The following is a 21,904-nucleotide window of genomic DNA, read 5'->3' on the forward strand; positions in this document are numbered from 1 at the left end:
AGCATATTATTTAAGAAGTTAGTTGTTACTAAATATTGGAGTATAGGAGATTATGAATTTTGATGACAAAATTTGTTTTAGGAGATAGATTGTAATGCCCCAGATTTTTGGAGAAGAAGAAGGAGAAGGAAAAGGTTTAATGAGAGCATAATATTAAAATTTAATTTTAAAGATGGTAGTTTTAGGGTGAATATTTATGATATGCCTCTATTTATCTTTAACCATTTGTTTTGTCACCTCATTATTATTTCAATTTTAGTAGCAAATTATTTTAGGTGAAAACCAAGTACTTTTTCTAATTATGTTGTACTTATTTTACTTTTGTTCTTCCCACTATCCTTATTCTTTTGAATAATTATAAAAATAAAGAGAAAAAAATATTAATAATAAAGAAAGCAAATGGTGGAAGACACCAACTCACCCCATACCACCCCACCATCATTAAACCAACACCATCATATATCATCAACTTATCTCCACCTCAACAACCACATGCTTTATCTTCTTTCCAACACATCAATCATAAATATCCCCTTCGTCTTGCATTTCATTTGATGACAACCCACCATCAACCATTTTATCCCTTCACCTTCATCATAATTACCCACCATCAGCCATGTTATTCCCTTCTTTTACAACACATCAATCATAATTACTCACTTCATCTTCTCTTCCTATATATGCTAGCCTAGTTGAATGAAGGATTCACATATTTTATTTCCTTCCGCATTCGACTTCTTTATCTTCACAAAAATTTTAGAGTTAGAATTAGGGGAGAGTTAGCTATTCTATCAAAGGAAGGAGTTTTCATCCTTAGCTAGGTTTTTGCGCAAGTTTAAGGTAGGATACTACAACTATCCTCGTTAGATATATGTTTAATTATGTTTATGGTATATGTGCTATATGAGAAATTAAGTTTTATTATTTGGTATGATATTTCGAGTAAAGAAAAGAAATGAAACTAAACTGTGATTTCAACACGGTTTTGATATTTGATCCGTTTACAAAAGCTTTAATAAATTCTAGAAATTTTTTGTGTAAAATCTAAAAATAGATTGTTTCGCATTTCTTTTACATCTCTGAGTTTTATAAAACCATCGGAGAACATTTTACAACCGAAACAATTATTTTTCTAAACTGCCACAAACAACCCAATAGAGACAGCTATTTCAAATGAATGCCATTTTATCTACAAAATTTATTTTCTTGAAAGACTAGTTGGGAAAGTTAGGTTTTTGAGTTATCTTTCATTTGTCACTGATTTCATTGAACATCGATGAGTATCGAATGAGTAGTTTCAGTTTTTCCAAAACGTGACAGATTCTGTCCAATTTTCTTAGAAAAATGTTCTCCATGTTAAAGAGGTTTTTAGCTTTCAAGTTCTTCTGAAAAAGTATTTCTAACCTGAGTATCTAGCAAAAACAATAAATCTCACTTCTTTTTTATGACGTTTGAAACCTCTTTTCATTTTTCAAACTTGAACTCTTTGTTTTGAAGCTGCTAGAATACCCTGTTTGAAAATTTTTCTTCCAAAAATTAATTTTCTAGCTTAAACTGATTTTTAGCGTTCAAGCTCTTTTAGTAAAATCTTCATAATCTGTTTATCTAAATGAAGAATCAAGAATCAACCATTTTTGACACTGTTTGGTATTTCTTTTGATTTTATAAACCTGGATCACCTATGATAAAATTTTAATTTGGAAGATTATTAAGTGATGTGTGTTATTTTTGTGGATCTCCATTTTGTCCATTATTTGGTATATCGTTTATTATAGATCTATTTTATGTGGTTTAAATTTATAAATAATATTGTTCACATTATGTATGGATATTAATTTTTTGAAGTTGAAATTTGGACTAACTGGGTGGTTGGGTTTTTGCGAGGTATGTGATCCTATGATATGAATTGTGTTCTTGTGATATGTTCCTATAATATGATTTGGGATGTGATTGGTGGATATTGTTAACAGAGTGAGATATGTTCCAAAATTCTTGCGCAAGTGTGTCGCTTTACCCTAAGATGACACGTAGTGTATTTTGGCCTTTGCGGATTTGATGGTGGAATAAGGGGGGCAGTGAGGGTCTCACATAGAAAGAGTATGTCTGGAAGGCTGTGATCCTTGGCGGGACCGTGATGTTACGGCACGAGTATATGACTCAAGGCGTAGGCATCTTTGGTATTGATCCGATGTAGAACCGCGGTGGGGTCTGAATAGCCTTGTGTCCATTGCTTAGTGGTTGGATGGGAACAGCGCTCTACAGAGAGTTGCTTAAAACTATTGACTTGCTGATAGCTAACATGATTAATTACTATCTTTAAATGTGTTGGTTGTCCTGTACTCATTTATTTAATTATGTTCGTTATTATTCTGTTAAATACTATGCATATAATTATATTATTAAGATGGGTTGATTATCGTGTTGTAAAATTCTATTTGGCTGTCAAGCTCATGGCTTTCTTTTGAAAATGGATGCCTCTGTGGGGCTGTTTGTGATAGTTTAGAAGAATAATTGTTTCGGTTGTAAAATACTCTCCGATGGTTTTATAAAAATTCATAGAGGTAAAATACATATTAAACAAGCTCCTGTATTTTCAGATTTTGCACATAAAATTTCTATAATTTATTAAAGCTTTTGCAAAAGGATCAAAGATCCAAACCGTGTTGACAATCATTGTTTAGTTTCATTTCTTTTCTTTACTTGAAATATCATACCAAATAACAAGACTTAGGGTATGTTTGGTTTGAGTTTTGAAGATGAGTTTTGGAAAAAAAATTTAAAAAAATTGTTTGGTTTGAGATTTTTCTTAAAAAATTTCCAAAATCACTCTCTCTCTTTTACACGTCACTCAATCACTTTTTCTCTCTCCTCTCTCCTTCTCAATCACTGTTTCTCTCACACACATCTACTCAATTACAACAAAATATCAAATCATCCCAAACTCCCAAAAAAAAAAATTTCTCTCAAAATATACAACCAAACAAACCAAAAAAATTTCTAAACTCTCTCCCCAAAATTTTTTTCAAAAACAACCCTCCCAAAAACAAACCAAACAAGCCCTTAATTTCTCATATAGAATATACCATAAACAGAATTAAACATATCTCTAAAGAGGCTGATAGTTGTAGTATCCTACCTTAAACTTACGCAAAAAACTGGCAGCTAACTCTCCCCTAATTATAACTCCTAACATTTTTGTGAAGATAAAAGAAGTAGAATGTGGAAGGAAATAAAAGATATGAATCCTTCATTCAACCAGGCTAGTACATATAGGAAGAGAAGATGAAGTGGGTAATTATGATTGATGCGTTGTAAAGGAAGGGAATAACATGGCTGATTGTGGGTAATTATGATGGATGTAAAGGGATAACATGGATGATGGTAGGTTGTCATCAAAAGAGATGCAAGATGAAGGGGAAAATTATAATTGACGTGTTGGAAAGGAGATCAGGCATGTGGTTGTTGAGGTGGAGATAAGTTGATGTAAGTTAATGATATATGATAGTGTTGGTTTAATGATGGTGGGGTAGTATGGGGTGAGTTTGTGTCTTCCACCATTTCATTTCTTTATTATTATAATAATAAAAAATAATAATAATAATAATAATAATAATAATAATAATAAAGAAAGCAAATGGTGGAATACACATACCACCCCACTATCATTACACAAACAACATTATATATCATCAACTTACATCAACTTATCTCCACCTCAACAACCACATGCTTTATCTCTTTTGCAACACATCAATCATAATTATCCCTTTCATCTTGCATTTCTTAAGAGTGGTGATTCATTCCACTAATTTTTGGACCACTAATAGCTCTAATGAGCTTTAAAAAAAAAAAAAAAACAAACTCAAGCCAAAACATCACATCACTTTAGTGGGGACCACTATGCCACATCATTAGTGATGCTCTAGAGTTTCCAATTTAGTGCTCTAAAACATTATTCCATTTCTTAAAACTATTGACTTGCTGACAGCTAAATGTTTTGGTATGATATTACAAGTAAAGAAAAGAAGATGAAACTAAAACATTTCAATATATTAAATAATCATGTTAGTTGTCAGTAAGTCAATAGTTCTAAGTAACTCTCCGTAGAGCGTTGTTCCTACCCAACCACTAAGCAATGGACACGAGGCTATTCGGACCCCTCCTTGGTCCTACATCGGATCATTGCCAAGGATGCCTACGCCTTGAATTTTATACCCAAGCTGGAACATCAATGGCCCACTAAGGATCACAGTCTTCTAGAGATACTTTCTCTGTGTGAGACCCTCACTACCCCCTTTATTCCACTATCAAATCCGCAAAGGCCATAATACACCACGTGCCATCTTAGGGTTACACGACACACTTGCACAAGAATTCCGTAACAGAGCTCACTCTATTAACAATATCCACCTATCATCTCCAAATCATATTACATGAACATATCACAGGATCACATATCACAGAAAAACCCAACCACACAGTTTGTCCAGATTTCAACTTTCAAAATGTTAACATCCATGCATAATGTGAACAATATTATTTATAAATTTAAACCACGTAAAAAAAATCTATAATTATATATATATATATATATATACCCCAAATAATGGACAAAATGGAGATACAAAAATGACACTCATCACTTAATAATCTTCCAAATTATTTTCAGCAAATTTCAGCACAAGTAATCCAGGTTTGTAAAATCAAAAGAAATACCAAATGGTGTCAAAAATGGTTGATTCTTGATTCTTGATTCTTCATTTACATAAACAGAATAGGAAGATTTTACCAAAAGAGCTTGAAGACTAAAAATCAGTTAAACTAGAGAATTAATTTTTAGAAGAAAAATGATATCTTCATACAGGTATTTCAGCAGCTTCAAAGCAGGGAGTTCAAGTTTGAAAAATGAAAAGAGGCTTTAAATGACATCAAAAAGAAGTGAGATTTATATTTTTTGCTAGATGCTGAAGTCAGAAATACGTTTTCAGAAGAACTTGAAAGCTAAAAACCTCTTTAACATGGAGAAAATATTTTTCTAAGAAAATTGGACAGAATCTGTCACGTTTTGGAAAAACTGAAATTACTCATTCAAAACTCATCGGTTTTTAGTAAAATCAGTGGAAAATGAAAAATAACTCATAAACCTAACTTTCCCAAGTGGTCTTACACGAAAATAAATTTTGTAGAGAAGATAACATTCATTTGAAATGGCTGTCTCTGCTGGGTTGTTTGCAATAGTTTATAAAAATAATTGTTTTGGTTGTAAAATGCTCTCCAATGGTTTTATAAATATTCATAGATGTAAAATACATATTAAACAAGCTCATGTATTTCCATATTTTACACAGAAAATTTCTATAATTTATTAAAGCTTTTGCAAATGGATCAAAAATCCAAATCGTGCTGAATATCACCATTTAGTTTCACCTTCTTTGCTTTACTTGTAATGTCGTACTAAATAATGAGACTTAATTTCACATATAGCATACATACTGTAAAACAAAACACAAAACATGCAGCGGAATAAAATGTTTAGATCATACCTTTAGATGATAGAACCTCGTGGATAAATCACGTGCTTCCTGAATCTAGTCAATCAACCCAGCAGTGAAGTGCTATTACAATATTGAATATCACCCACACAAACCACAGTGCAAATGGCTTTGATCGTTATTTTGGGAGAGAGTCAGTATCTTGGAAAAGAAAACAAACATACGTTGTTTTTTTTTTCACTTAATAACCCATATCCCATATATCAGATATATAATCTATTTATCTCATTTATCTATTTGTTAAATGAGATAATATCTGATATCTATATCATCTATCCATATCATGATATGATAGATATATATCTTGAGTGGCTATCCAAATAGGTTTGAATTCAAATTCAAAACCCATTTGGATGAGGTTCAAAAGGCTCTAAGGGTCATGCCACATGGGCGCCCAATTTCTAACATCTCCCACTCGGGCATGAGTTGGCATGACACTGCCACGTCTCAATCTCAATCTCCCCAAAAAATAAACAATCTCATACTAGCCACTGCACCGTGCGACTGCTGAGAACACCTGCATGTGGGAGCTTTATACTAGAAACTCAAAATGAGCCAGCATAGAGACATCAACCCAAAAAGAAAAGAAATAGTGTCTCATATACCCCAGACCCATCTAATTACACCGGTCCAAAAAACATCTCTAATCCCTCAAAAAGAGCATGTTTGACCCTCTCAATTCTTGCAATATATTCACACTCAATTCGCCTCTCATACAGAGCGATGTGAGTTGCCGGCAGTGAATATACAACAGTGGTGTAATACTAGATGATCTTCCCTTTGCACTCATGCCATTTAGTTTAGGATTGACCGCTTTCCCAGTGATGTCCCTTAAGGTCGAATCATGCATGACCGCAGGCAACGTACCAAAGTAGCAGAACATCAACCCCTTACCTTATGACATAGTCAAAAGTCACAAAAGGGTACAAAAATGAAAGTCATATCAATAATGACACGTAAGACTCACACGGTGAGGAAGCAGGGATCCATTCTCTCACCTCATTACTCGGTCGCCAAGCACATATAGTATGAATACATGCTACGGTGGAGTAACTCTTCCATAAAGAGTGACGTCATACTCGATACACCGTACAGATATTAGTCTAGTCGCTTTCTAGCGCTTAACCCGAATTCTCTATTTGCTCGCCTTCTAGGCGCCAAATGAGATCTCGTATCTGGCTAATCATAACAGGCACAACATGGAAAGTGGGTACTAACATCCATGTTTGGTCCTTAACACGACCTCATCTTGGTTATAACCAAGGCGACATACATAGTGGATGATTTAAGCCTCTCTTGGCTTCAAATAAAAATAAACCACCAGTCTCATCCTTGCTCGCTCCCAAGCGCCAAGGGCGATTGCTCGTGTGAGTGAGCCAATCTTGCCTGCTGACATCATCATTTGCTAATCATTATGACACAAACCGTAATAATGTCAACATCCCATCATCTCAAAATAAGTGATCGATTTTAAAAAAAATTGACCACAGCTTGCGCAATTATAGATTCCAAACATAAGCCTTATCAGCACCTCTTGCGATAAGTATATACAACGGAATCCACCATGTGCGCCTCACATGAAATGATTTAAGATCATTACCTCTTGCGCAATAACCTCTCTAAAGATATTTTGGTGACCAATTTGCGTTCATTCTTAATGCGCCCAACTAGCGCAGATGCGCCCAACTAGCGCATTGAATTTTACAAGGAGCAAATTAATATGCTTCTAATAAAGCATTTTATCCACAGTCTAATGAGCAAGGTCAATATCTAAACAACTCAGTTGACCATTTACCAAAGATAACACTTATCATGCCGAATACGCCCACATAGCGTACTTTAGGCTCCCACAACAAAGAAAATCAAGGAATATAGGTCCTCCCAAAGACAATCCGAGGATTCACTCAATAGCTAAGGCTCTAGCTTTTACCGATAGGTAAGTCAATGGATTTGCAATTTTGCATCTAGAATCATTCTAGGATATTGTCTATGTAAGTCATCGAAGACAAACCGAGAATTTTCCTAAAACAATCCCTAAGGATCGTACATCCGAGCATATAAATTACATCACCCATGTCCATCATATCTAAAATAGAGGACTGCCCACCCTAGGTGGCGACAACCTTATAAATTCTTGGCTCATAATGACTAAGTAAGGAAAAAACTTCTTTTGGACCATTGATCATGCCTCAGTGGTCTTCATCGATCATCGTTGCCCTATCATGGCTTGACGAAATCTAAGAACCACTGTTTGGATAACTGCTTTAGGCTGTAAAAGATTTATTGGAACTAGCAACCTTTTTGCGCTCCTAACTTTTCACCATAAAAGCAGAAGGTAAATCCCTACGGATCTACTTATCCAATTCTCTAATGAGAAATCGGGTCACAATGTCCACAAATCAATGTTCCGAACTTATGTCAATTATAGCCTAAGTCAAAATAACCTCACTCCCCAGGAGGAAGTCTTCTCATGGTCTACACTTTCCTCAATGGTGCGACTTTTCGGTATCTAGTGAGCCTTATGCCTCAACAATGACTATCCAAATTACGCATAACTTTATAACAGTTTTGCGTCATAATGGAAAGTCAACCAAATTATAAAAAATGGTTAATCCTCAAAGACTTTGTCTTAAACTGCGCAACATTGATCCACTTTCTAAAAACAGGGGACTAGAGCCTTAAGCATTATCCTAGGCTCTTTATCATCTTGCGGAGCAATCATGAATGTTTCCCTCTCAATCACCCAGTGATGACGTGGAAAATTTTCACATTTGCTACCACGCAACTAAGAATGTAGAATATTCTTCTCTAATGGAGTAATCCATTAGTAGACACATCGCTCCCACTGTCCCTAGGATATTGAAAATTTCTTTCCATTCTCAACTAGGCTACATAGAGTGCTATGCTTAGAATTCTCTATCTTATAGAGTTCCAAAAAACTCTATTCGCGTCACCTTTACAAATAAAACTTTATGTGACTTAGTTACACCACCACAAAGCTGCTTACCTATATGCACATGACCCGGAGGGTTTGCATGACTGCATACAATAATGCGCCACACGACCCTTTGTGTTTACAAGACAGCATACAATAATGCGCTATAGAACCCTAGGTTTGAACTTCGCAATCTTATGAGAAGTAAAATAAAGATAAGCTGCTTCACGGTTACAGATCGCCCATAGATGACTCTCCGCTAACCCATTACTCAAATGGAGTGTAAAATCTGATATGGAGGGCACTTAGTTAGGGATATAGGCAACAAACTAGTGCAATTTTCAATTGGGAAACATTTTGCGCCATTATCCACCTAACATTAACAATATTTAATTCCTTATTCTCTACTACACCATTGTGTTGTTGAGTACTAGGAATAGTCAATTTTCTAAGCACCCATCTCTCTTCACAGAGTTTTCTAAAAATAACTCAAATAGATACTCGCCACCTTGGTCAAAACTAAAAGCACAAAAGCTCTTATCTAATTGATCTCAACCTCATATGTGCAATGTCAAAAATCATCTCAAAACTTTTGACTTATGGGAGATCAAATAGTCTTGACTCAGATGCGTATCGTGATCTATAAATATGTCGAGATTGAGACTTAGCTATTATACCCTTACACATATCTAGTCACAAATATCATAGTGGACTAAATGCGCCAAAACAAATGACCTTCTACGGCTTTCCTACTTACTTGTGCGCACCCATTGCGAACAAAGTTACACATTTACATGAGAGCAGGATGTCATAAGCGAGTGGGCCCGAGAAGGCCTACTCAAACCATCGTGTCATCATCTCATTAATGTGATTAAGTATAATAAGCCACTGGTTCATGACCAATGTCATAAACTAATTCCAATCATCTTAATGTGTGAGTTCTCGAAGATAAGTTTAAAAGGTTTAGGCCCAACTAGGTAATGACTCAGGACTAATTCATATTCACTAGATCATAAAAGGATGACATGGAGATATCAACTGCGCCTAAGTCGCAAATTTAACTAGTAAGTGCTAATCCCCTGCACCTTCAAGTCAATTTTATTCTCCATACACTTTAATACATCTAGTTGAAAGATGACGATACTCCTCTTGCCATGTCTATTTCTCGCTTCATAGTTACTTGCAATTAATTCTACTATCCACAAGAAGGAGAGAATAAGCTATCAACTATGACAGCTCCAAAGTAACTTAAGCGCGAATTAGGCTAAAGAGTCTAATTCAACACAATGCTCTCACAAGTGATGCGTCAAATTCTTAGAGTCATAACAACCTTGTCGGCCTTGACCTTTTCATCACTATGCCGCAACGTTTGCGCTTAGTGTTAAACGTTATTAAAAAAAACGTTAGCCTAGCTAAGGAATTATACAAAGAAGCCCCTCCTCATGTCTCACACTCAAGTGTGGAAACAGTAAGTGTCCAGACTTAGACAAGTTGGCAATGCTAATAGATTTTGCAGCCACTAAGCGCTAATCTTTTCACTTAGTGTTAATAGATTTTGCAGCTACTAAGCGCTAATCTTTTCACTTAGTGTTAATAGATTTTGCAGCTTCTAAGTGCTAATCTTTTAACTTTACGTGATATTTCAACGCACAATATTATAGTGCATGAAATTTTTGCTCCATCCAACTCCCAATAATTGGGTAGAGAGCAAAAAACTGCTCATACTGGCTACTCGTCTTACACTTAATGACTAATTTATTTAAGCTCGCATTTCTAGGATGACGTGACTCTTGAATGTTACTTCATCCAATGATGTAACATTATTTACAAATCAAATTACAAAGTCAATCCGCGCAGCTCATTAGTCAAGATCATATACTGATCTATTGAGGGCTTACTAATTTCATAACTCCAAAACTCGCCAACCAAAACTACGTAGTATGCCGCTAACCATAGCGCACACATTAGTTTTTATTGTGCCAAACAAGGCAACAAAACCACGGCGACTTTGAGTCATGTTTCCTTACTTTGGCTCAATTAAGGTTTGACCTAAAGTCTCCAAGACTTTTGCTCATCTAAAGAATGGGATTAGTTTGTTCACATTTGAACATCTCTACTAAGTCTAGGTCAATCAAATTAACTTCCATAAGTTAAATCAATTTAGAGAGAAATTCGCATTGGGATTAATTTGATTAGCATAATATAATTTTGCCGCAAAAATCTAAATTAAATAGTGACAATATTACACAAGTCGCAAGATCGAAAATCCGCTATGCTCGTAATCATCTCTTGCGCCACAAGTGACAATTATCCAAAATTTAGTTTAATTTATGCGCAAAATATTAGTTTTCGGGAGTTAATCTACAAAGATTTCTCTCAACCGAATAACCTCCCACTGACTATGGCATATACAAAGCATGATAAATTCCATACAATAGCATTTTAATGTAAATCTACAAATAACTCATGCTATATTTATTTAATAATGGAATTCTAATAAATAAATAAATAATCATGCTCTTCTAATTATAACATATTACAAACCCAAAAAATATGCTGTATTCAATATTCAGATTATGCCATAATTAAAGTGTACATCATTTTGGAATTTTCTGAAATTTTTCTGAAATATTCTGGAATTTTAAATAACTAATAAACACACATAAAATTAGAAATAAAAAATCCAGAAACTGATAAACTGAGACAATATTACCAGTAGATAGTAAAACATTTCAGAAGTCCACAATAAAAATTTCAACCCCAGAAAATTATTTATGCAATACCAGAATCATTTTAAAGCATAAAAAATGAATTATTAACACAGAAAAAATATTTTTTATTTTCGTAAAATTTTCAAAATTTCACAGAAGATATAAAAATTAATTCTGAGTCTAACGGTACCAACCATGCTTAAAACAAAGCTATAACGAATAAATTATGGCCAATTAACGCAATTCAGAATTAAAAAACAAACAAACAGAGCCTTAGAGCCAAGCCAGGCGGGAAAAACGGCTCGGCTCGGCTCGGCGCCGCTCAGCGCAACTCGGCGCGAGTCGGCTTAAGGGGCGGCTCGGCTCGGCGCGGCTCGGCGCTTGGCTCCAACACGCGGCGCGCGTGCGAGGCGCGGACGGCGTGCGCGTGGACAGCGCCGCTGACGCGCGCGTGATGGCGCGTGCAGGCGCGTCTGCAGGGGCGTCTGGCGCGTGTGGGCGCGTGGTGGCGCGTGGGCGCGCGTGGTTGCGTCGTGGTGGCGCGTGCATACCACGCGCCGCCTTCCAGGGTACTGACTGGTCCGATTTTTATACTGCCGGACTCCTTTTTTCAAAATAAAACCGTTTATGGTATGAAAAAAGACATTAATGAACATAAAAAAAATATTTATGTTCTTAATCTAATCAAAGTAGATTTTTTTTTTCTTTACAAACATTCATGTATATAATGTAAACATACACATGTAAAAATATACACATGATTAAAAAGAAACACGAAAATATCCATCCATGGCTCTGATACCAATGTAAAACAAAACACAAAACATGCAGCGGAATAAAATGTTTAGATCATACCTTTAGATGATAGAACCTCGTGGATAAATCACGTGCTTCCTGAATCTAGTCAATCAACCCAGCAGTGAAGTGATATTACAATATTGAATATCACCCACACAAACCACAGTGTAAATGGCTTTGATCGTTATTTTGGGAGAGAGTCAGTATCTTGGAAAAGAAAACAAACATACGTTGTTTTTTTTTTTCACTTAATAACCCATATCTCATATATCAGATATATAATCTATTTATCTCATTTATCTATTTGTTAAATGAGATAATATCTGATATCTATATCATCTATCCATATTATGATATGATAGATATATATCTTGAGTGGCTATCCAAATAGGTTTGAATTCAAATTCAAAACCCATTTGGATGAGGTTCAAAAGGTTCTAAGGGTCATGCCACATGGGCGCCCAATTTCTAACACATACCATAAACAAAATTAAGCATGTATCTAAGGAGGGTGATAGTTGCAGAATCTTACCTTAAGACTTGCACAAAACTTGACTAAGTATGGAAGCTCCTCCTTGGTAAAATGGCTACTCCCTTCTAAACCCTAGCTCCAAAATTTTTGTGAAGATAAAGAAGCAGAATGTGGAAGGAAATGGAATATGTGAATTCTTCCTTCAACTAGGCTAGTATATATAGAAAGAGAAGATGAAGGGGGTAATTATGATTGATGCGTTGGAAAGGAATGGAGTAACATGGGTGATGGTGGGTAATTATGATGGAGGTGAAGGGATAACATAATGATGGTGGATTGTCATCAAAAGGAATGCAAGATGAAGAAGGTAATAAGTAGAGGTAACCCAGGGGTTATGGCATTGTGGCAAGGTCTTGGGGTTTAAGCCACGAGGTCACAAGTTCAATTCCTCTCTTGGGCCAATCTCTTGGGCAAAGCACTGTTAGTTAGGAGCTTGGACCTCAAAGATATCTAATCAGATACTTAGTGTGGGTTTAATGCTCCCCCACTGTGCGAGTCCTGACTTAATCGGAGCTTGCTTTGGGAGTTCGGGACAAGCTTCCAGGTTATAGTCTCTTATTCGGAACGAACAACAGGACATCCTGGTAATCTCCTCATGGGGCGCTGCCTTGGACCTGCGGGAGGGTGGGAGGATTTCCCTGTAACAAAAAAATAAATAAATAAATAAAATAAAATATGTAGAGGATATATGATGGTGTTTGTTTAAGGGAGATTTGGTGATAGACCCCTTACTATCTAATTTATTTTTTAAAAAGATAAGAATTATATAAGTATTTTTAAAATTTCATAATAGTTTAAAATTTGTTTATTTTACTATATTATCATCATATCTATCAGCTCTCTTATTAAGTCATTTTCATAGTGTATTTTAGAGTAAAATTTTACTTTGAATCACAGTAAACTTTACTCAGAGTAAAGTTTATTATGATTCAAAATAAAATTTTATATTGTTAAGCAAATTAACATATATTTAACCAAAGTAAAATTTCAGAATAAAGTTTTACTTTGAATCATAGTAAACTTTACTCTGATTCAGAGTACAATTACTATGATTCAAAGTAAAACTTTATATTGTTAAGCAAATCAACATATTTTTAACCAAAGTAAAATTTACTATGATTCAAAGTAAACTTTTATATTTTTAAGCAAATCAATATGTTTTTAACCAGAGTAAAATTGTACTCTGATTCAGAATAAAATTTCTGTGTGAAATTCTTATTAGAGGGATTCTTATTAGAAAGAGAGAATGAGAGAGAAATTGAATAAATCATCCATTGAACAAGTTGAGTATGAACAGATCAATTCAAAAACCAGTAAAAACACAAATCTATATTACAAGGATATATGACCACAAAACACACAGATCAAAAACTAAACAAAAATAACCAAATATCAACATAATCATAATCTGACTAAGGTGGCCATTTCAGAGAACACATCCAAATATCTCTCTATCTTTTATTTCAAAAAATACATGTGTTCAACAACACTCATACACACAAACATATATATATATATATATATACATACAAATATATTCAAACCTCAGATCTGTGTTTAAAAAAAATATGTATAACCAAACAATTCCACCAAGCATGCCTTTGTCGCCTCCTAGAAGGGAGAGAAGGAGGAAAAAGAGAGAGATAGAGAGAGAATTGATTTGTAACTTTGCAGGAGATGATTTTGAGCAATCATTCAATGACTTTTCGATCGACGAGGCTATCATCAACGGCAAGAACATGAACTTCATAAGAATTGGAAGGCGATACGTCGTCGTCATCGAAGCTTTCTCTGATCATCTCCGACGATCTCTTCCGCCACGAAACAGCACCGGTTCTGATCATCTCTCTAATCCGAATCTCTTAGCCTTTACCCAAAAAAAAATTGATTGCAAATTGATCAAAAATCTGACACTCCCTGCTTATATATGCAGAAGCTGTCTGTGGATTTAGAAAGGGAGAGAATGGGAAGAATTAGTTGAGGGTATAATAGTCATATAAAATATTTAAATAATAAATTTTGTCCTTTTATGCAAGACTTTATAATTATAACGGGGTTTAGAAAGTATAATTTTTTTCTTAGTCCTTTTAACAATGAAAGGAAGGTAAAGGAGGTTTATAACTAAATTTCCCTTTGGGATTTTTTTTGGTAAATTCTCTTTTTAAGAATTTTATTCCATCTAATTCATATTCTTTTGACTATTTTATTAGATCCTATTTGAGGTAAGAAGATCAAAATACCCTCAATCTCTTATTAATGTTGATATTTAATGTTGATTGTCATTATATTTTGATAGTTTCCATACATCAGGATGTTGACTGGCATTATATTCATATTAATTTGAAATGAATTTTTGTCATTGTGTTGTCAATTACATGATGTGAATATTCACATCATGTAATTAAAATGAATATTCATATCATTATATTCACATTAATTTGAAATGAATTTTTGTCATTGTGTTTTCAATTACATGATGTGAATATCCATACTAAAACATACAAATATGAACGTTCACATCACTACATTAGATGAGAGAGAATGTTCACATGTTGTGAACGTTTATATCACTACATGTTGTGAATAAGAATGTGTTATCAATTAAAAATATAATGAACGTTATTTTTAATGTGTTGTCAATTAAAAATAAGAAGGTTCACAAGTTGTGAACGTTCACATCACTACATTAGATAAGAAAGAACATCAGATTAAAGAGAATGTTTATATTATTTTTAATGTGTTGTCAATTAAAAAATATTCACATTATATAATAATATAAAATAATAACATCAATATTATTTAATTTGTATATGAAATTTCCTATGCCTCCCTTCTCTCTCCTCCCCAAACATTAAATATCAATATTAAATATATGGACATAAGAGTCTAAGAAAATAATGTAAATCAAGAAAAATAACTTTATAGAATAAAAGTATAAATACATAAAACTAAGTGGGTTAAAAAATTCATTCATGGACTTCTTAAGTTAGAACACTAATAAATAGAATTTATCAATAAAAATTTCTCTTTTTTTACCTAAAAATTGAAATAATAATGAAGTGACAAAATAAATGATTAAATGCAAAAGGTGCAATGCACCAACCTTGTGGTGTGTGAGCACAGACTCTGGCACCTTTCCCACATTTACTTATTAAGAGGAATATTTCATGTGGGTGTTTATTAAGAATTGGGTTCCTCCCCTTCATTTTGGTCCTTCATTTCCTCTTTGTAGGGCCTTTGGGTCCACTTTGAGGCCCAATTTTGATAATCCAAACCGTTCATATTTTTAGATTTATTCAGTATATCATACATGTAAAAAATCAAGTTGGTCGAATATCATAAAGTATGTGTTCGGTAAACTGTTTATTAAAAAATAGTTTTTAGTCCCAATTTTCTGAACGCATACTTTCTGATATTCGATTAACTTGATTTTTTACAGGTATAATATACTGAATACATCTAAAAATATGAATAGTTCGGATTATCAAAACTAGGCCTCAAAGTGGACCTGAAGCCCCTACAAGGAGGGAATGAAGGAGGGGGCTCAAGGAGGGGATCTGGACTCGTTTATTAACCCATCTCTTTCTCTCATCCTTTCGATACGGGACAAGCCGCAATAAAGAAATAAGGAAGGTTTTTTTAAAACAATAAAAATAAATAAATCCATTTTTATTTTAGAAATTCCCTAACAAGATTAAGTGGGGGTTGAACTGGATATTTTAACTTTGCTTGGAAGCTAATTTGCATGATGACCCACATCGAGTTTTAAAGCTTGTAGATGGATAGATCAGCAGTTCAGATTTTAGTTGCAATTATGAGTGTGGGTTGTGCCATTAGCAAAACATAACAGAATTTTTATAAAGAATAATGCAAGTAATTTTGATCCATGCACATCCAGATTTGATTATTGCGTCGTAAGAAAAAATAATAAATAATAAATGGAGAGAAACAAAGAATGTAGATTTCTATCAGGATAAGGATGGCTGAGAAGATTGCATTTCCAAGCAATTTTCTTAGATTGTGTTTGGATCTCAGAAATCACTTTGTGTCTCATTTTTCAATTGGTAACCAAGAATAAATAAATAAGTTGTTGATATAATTTCTACTTTTTGCTCAATCCAACCGTGCAAAATGAAGCTAATTTTGAGTTGACCATCTTATCCACATATGGTATTTTCCACGGTTGGCTTAAAGTGCGATAGCGGATCCCCATTTTTTTCTAAAACTTTAAAAAATATATTTTAATAAATAAAAATCAAAAAAATTGGGCCAATTAGTTGTTAAAAGTTGATTTTAGAACTCAACGAATTCAAAACATATTATTCAAATTTGACTTATTTACCTAACGAGCTAAACATAAGTTGTGCTCAAGTAATTTAATTTTTTATAATGCTCTATGTTTATCGAGCATAGTAGCAAGCCATTTAAGATTGACTAAACAGGTTAAACAAATTTTAAAATGTGTGTGAATTTTGATGTAAATAAGACACTCTGAAATGAGTATTTAATGAGCCTAATATTAGTTTAGTTTGAATAATTTGGTTCATTTTACCGTCCTAAATGTATGAGTGAAAAATGAAAAGGAAAATTAAACCAAAAAAAAAAAAAGATTTAGGAAAAAAAAATATTGCAGAACAATAGAGAACTTTTTATAATTACATTAGGAGTGGAATTTTGAAAATTAATTACAAAGTCATGGAACCTCTATTTTAAAGACATTTTTGCCCTCATCTCTCTCTTTCATTCTGCCATCGTCTGTCTTTGAACTCAAATAACTTTCATTCTCCCATCATCTTTCTTTGAACTCAAATAAGCACCACCCCTTGTTTGCCAACCCTCCTCCCACCATTCTCCTCCTGCACCTTCACCTCCACCTCCACCTCATCTTTGTGTATTTATTCTCTTTTTCATGGTGAATGTATAATTATGTATATTGTTCTCAGTTGTTTTCTGTTTTTGCTTTATATATATACACATTTGAAGTTCTATTTTTTGCCACCACCAAAAACAAAAAAAAAAAGGCACCTTTGAAAGCCAACCACCTCAATATATTAGAGGTGTTTGTTTAGACTTTTTTGACCTAACTTATAACTTTTAACTTTCAAAAAGTTATTTTGAACTGTTTGATTAAACTTAATTTAAAGAGTTTCTGATTCTAACAACTTATTTTAACTCAAAAAAGTTGATTTTGAAAAACTGTTCACCCCTTACTTCTGATTATCAGCTTCCACTGTGGACATATTAATTTACGGTTATACTCTTAGATTTTTTTATTTTTTAAAAATAGAAAAAGATCCAAATTGACTATAAATTATTATTATTATCATTATTTTATGAGAAATGTAGACAAATAATGAATAACAAAAAATAAAAGTTCATTGAAAAAACTACTTCACAACTTATTTAACAAACACTAATCAACAACTTAAATCTATAATCCAACAGTTACACCAAACAGATTAACAGTTTCAGATTAAAGTCATAATCTATAATCTGCTAAGCTATAATTTATAATTTTTTTTAACAGTTATACCAAACAGAGCCGTTATCAACCTCTTGATGAGGCAGAATAGGACTTGAAGAACATGCAGGGCTCTGAAACAAGGATAGAAATGAAGTAAAACGTTTTATAAAAAATTAAAAAACGAATCATCACAAATAAAACAGTGGCCAAGTATATTGAGGGGTAAAAATGAATCATCAATGTCATTGCTCAGCAATTAAGCATGCCATAATACAAAATCTCTGACCCAAGTAACAAAATTTTGAAAAAATAAAAAAAGAATCATGTATGGAGGATATGAAAGAGGCGCCTGAGAGAGGTTGTCCTCCCTATGGTATAACAACTTCACAACTAAGATCACTCACTCAACTCTGTAGAACTTCTGACCCAAAAGAATGTCACAGCAACTGCGTAAAAAAACTTCATCGCAATGATAATACATTTCCACAAGCAGCTTCCCAAGAAAATTACAAATGATAAAAAGAATAATAAAGCTTTTAACACCAAAACCGCAGGACCGGGCATTGTGCGTATCATATAGGGAGGAGCTTGAGAGCGTTACCACCAGGTCTACCGTCCATCCAATCTTTACGTCACAACAAGAACATCACTCATTACCTTTTCCAATCTCATTCCCAGGAGCAAGGTGGCTTGATCTTGATCTCATCGGTAGCCACCACCATATGGTTGTTGGGGACCATAATTACCCCTACCCATCATTGGATTATATCCACCAGGCATGTTCATGTTAGATGCAGGAGGGAAACCACTTGGTTGCATTTGGGCTTCTTGACCTATACCCATTCCCATATTCATCCCCATACCCCCCATGGGTTGTTGGTTCATTCCTCCATAGCCCCCCATACCCATGGGTTGATTCATTCCTCCATAGCCTCCCATACCCATGCCTGGACCGGCACCACCACCACCCATTCCCATACCCATGCCTGGCCCAGGGCCACCACCCATTCCCATTCCCATACCCATACCCATGCCTGGCCCAAGGCCACCACCCATTCCCAGACCCATGCCCGGTCTAGGGTTGCCACCTATTCCCATACCCATACCTGGGCCAGGGCCACCACCCATACCTGCAACTGGACCACCACCCATTCCCATACCCATACCTGCACCAGGACCACCACCCACACCCATGCCTGCACCAGGTCCACCACCCATACCCATGCCCATGCCAGAACCGACCATGGCATTTGGTGAAGGCCTGAGGGCATTTGCACCAGCGCGACCTATCCCAGAACCAGATCCCATAGCTTTACCCATGGTAATAGTTGATGTCACGGTAGCCGTTGTAGGCTGTTTCTCCATCCTCTTTTCCTTACGGTTCATGGCTTCAAAGTCGATTCCGATATCTGCCAGTGGATTTGTTTTAGCTGCACACGGAGAAAACATTTGAAGTTAGATCTTTCTGTTAACAACACATAGAGACCCTGAAACAACTAAAAGTTAAAACAACTATTAGAACTCACGTCCAGATATATTAAAATTAACTAGCCCTCGGTTCAGGGTATCAGCCCAAACTGAAGACTTGGGCTCAAACTTCTTGTCTGGTTGTTGAGGAACTATAGCAAGCGATCCTGTTGAAGGTGTAAGAGCAGGCTGAGAGGTCACGGTAGCAGTTGGCTGTGCTTGTGGAAGGAAGTTACCCCCCAGGACATCATTGTTATGCTGCTGCACTGCTGGTCCACCTGGAGCTTGTGGAGCCATTTGTGAAGTTACTGCAGGATTGGTTTGGGGAAGGAAGTTTGCAGTGTTGTACTGTGCGGTTGGGACAGCAGTAGTTTGAGAAGCCACCATGTGTGGAGCTGCTGGAGCTGTAGATCCCGGCTGTTGGAGAAAGTTCCCATAAAAATTAGCACCTGGCTGTGCAGGTTGAGAAGGGCTTGGGCACGGAAAACCTGTGTGTGATGCAGAGCTCATTTGACCTGAAAAACCTGTTAAGGGATCAGGTTGAGCCGAAAAACCTGTCAGTGGTCCAGGCTGGCCGACAAAACCAGTCTGTGATGTGGGTAGGGCTTGAGCCAAAAAACTAGTATGCAAGTGAGGTTGGCCAGTTTGAGATGTAAAACTTGTTTGTGGTGCAGCTTGGGCAGCTTGAGCTGAAAAACCCACCATTGATGCAGGCTGGCTGGCTTGAATGGGAAAACCTGTCTGTGAAGGTCCCGACGGGGGGAGAATATCTGCTAAAATATCAACCTCCGGGGGTGAGAATTGTGCATTTCTTGAAAGAAGTTGAGCATCTGGAGACATGCCAGGAAAAGTGTCGCCAAATGGTTGGGTAAGTTCAGAACTTTGATTGGCAATAGGATCGAATGAAGATGTAGTAGAAATATTGTGGGTCGGGGGTGGAGCTGTGACACCATCGGTAGAAGGGAGAGCCCTAAATGGACCGTCGCCGAATGGATCTTCAAAAGGCTGCGTTCAAATAACAGAATTATCCCGGAAAATATAAAAATTCCACAACTAGAAATGAATAGGAAATTCAGAGAGAGAGGGAGTGGAAAGAGGGGAGGAGCACTCTTGTATACATGGGGGAGCAAGGAAAATATCAGATTTAGTACTTAAATTGATATACTACTGTGGCTACAGCTATCATCCATGATATTGAAGAAAATCAAAATGATTAATTAGCCTTACAATAAGATGGGGAAAACATAAATAAATAAAAATATGGGAATTAAATCTGGAATAATCAATTCCATGATGGAATAACAATTAGGGTAAATTACATGGACGCCCTCAACTAGCACTAAATCACTTCACCTTCACCTCCATGCCTATAAAATTGTACAATTGGACCTCAACTAAAAATTTTATATTTGCAGGGGTCAAAATGTATGGTTTTATACCAAGTATGATATAAGGCTCAAAAGAACTACAACCGCAATAATCAAACTACTATACTTGAAAAACTCACAATTTTCGGAGAAAATGAAAAGGCTCTGTTAAAATTCACCTACTACACACCTACCACTACCACCTACTACACACTCACCTACTTCACCTACTCTCCACCTACTCCTCACCTACTCCTCACCTACTATACACTCACCCTCTTCTATATATAGGAATCATGAATCATTGTAATATAACATTATACATCCATCAATAATACAATTCTCTATTTCTCTTTATACATTAAATTTTCTACATGGTATCAGAGCAGGTTTAGAACCTAATATTTTCGCTTCACCGGCGGGCGGCAACCTCACCTTAGCCGTCCGCCGGACCTCAACCAAATTCCGCTAAAGTTTTCTACACGCCCTCACTCCGCCGCCGTATTTCACCGCCGCTCATCTTCCTCCGGCCAAATTCCTCTCAAACTCCATGTCTTTGCCACTGCTAGGCAGTCGGTCTATGCTTACAGGAGTAAATGATGTCAACACCTCTGTATCAGAAGGAACTTGTGATACTGTCCATACACAAGTAGATTATGACACCACCCTGGAAGACTTAGTTGCTCAGGTGATGGTTCCTGTAAGATCCCCAGCCGTGGCACTTATTGTCACTAATGCCTTGATGTTGCGTATGCCTTTTGAAGCTCTGGCAGAAACATGTGAGGCTGATAGATCTGTTTTCGACATGCCCTTACTGCTATTTGTAGCCCTTGTAGGGGCCACAGTTGGAGGACTGCTTGCAAGACACAGGAGAGGAGAATTGGAACGGCTGAATGAGCAGTTGCGCCAGATCAATGCAGCACTAAGAAGGCAAGCAAAGATCGAGTCTTATGCCCCCACTCTGAGTTATGCTCCTGTTAGTGGTAGAATACAAGAAAATGAAGTAATTGTTGATCCAAGGAAGCATGAATTGATTTCCCATTTGAAATCTGGAAAAAATTTTCTGAGGAATCAAGAT

The 21,904-nt window shown here is 35.7% G+C and overlaps 1 protein-coding gene and 1 long non-coding RNA gene across 8 annotated transcripts in view; one reads left to right on the top strand and one right to left on the bottom strand.

Annotated features, from left to right (window-relative positions):
• Window positions 1–525: 525 nt before the first annotated feature.
• On the top strand, window positions 526–2,582 carry LOC114303446 (uncharacterized). Its single transcript, XR_003643748.2, has 2 exons — window positions 526–840; window positions 1,885–2,582. It is a non-coding gene; the product is annotated as an uncharacterized LOC114303446 (long non-coding RNA).
• A 15,625-nt stretch (window positions 2,583–18,207) lies between these two features.
• Window positions 18,208–21,904, bottom strand: part of LOC114312116 (clathrin interactor EPSIN 2) — a 30,285-nt gene continuing 26,588 nt past the window's right edge. For all 7 annotated transcript variants that reach the window (XM_028258302.2, XM_028258303.2, XM_082878149.1 and 4 more), the window contains 2 exons: window positions 19,519–20,464; window positions 18,208–19,422 (listed from right to left, as the gene is read on the bottom strand). In XM_028258302.2, coding sequence (XP_028114103.2) covers window positions 18,695–19,422; window positions 19,519–20,464 — 1,674 coding nt within the window. In that variant the 3' untranslated portion in view covers window positions 18,208–18,694. The remainder of the gene's footprint in view (window positions 19,423–19,518; window positions 20,465–21,904) is intronic.

Source organism: Camellia sinensis, chromosome 7, assembly GCF_055761805.1.
Source record: "Camellia sinensis isolate YWXY chromosome 7, ASM5576180v1, whole genome shotgun sequence".
In the NCBI taxonomy this organism is placed as follows: Eukaryota; Viridiplantae; Streptophyta; class Magnoliopsida; order Ericales; family Theaceae; genus Camellia; species Camellia sinensis.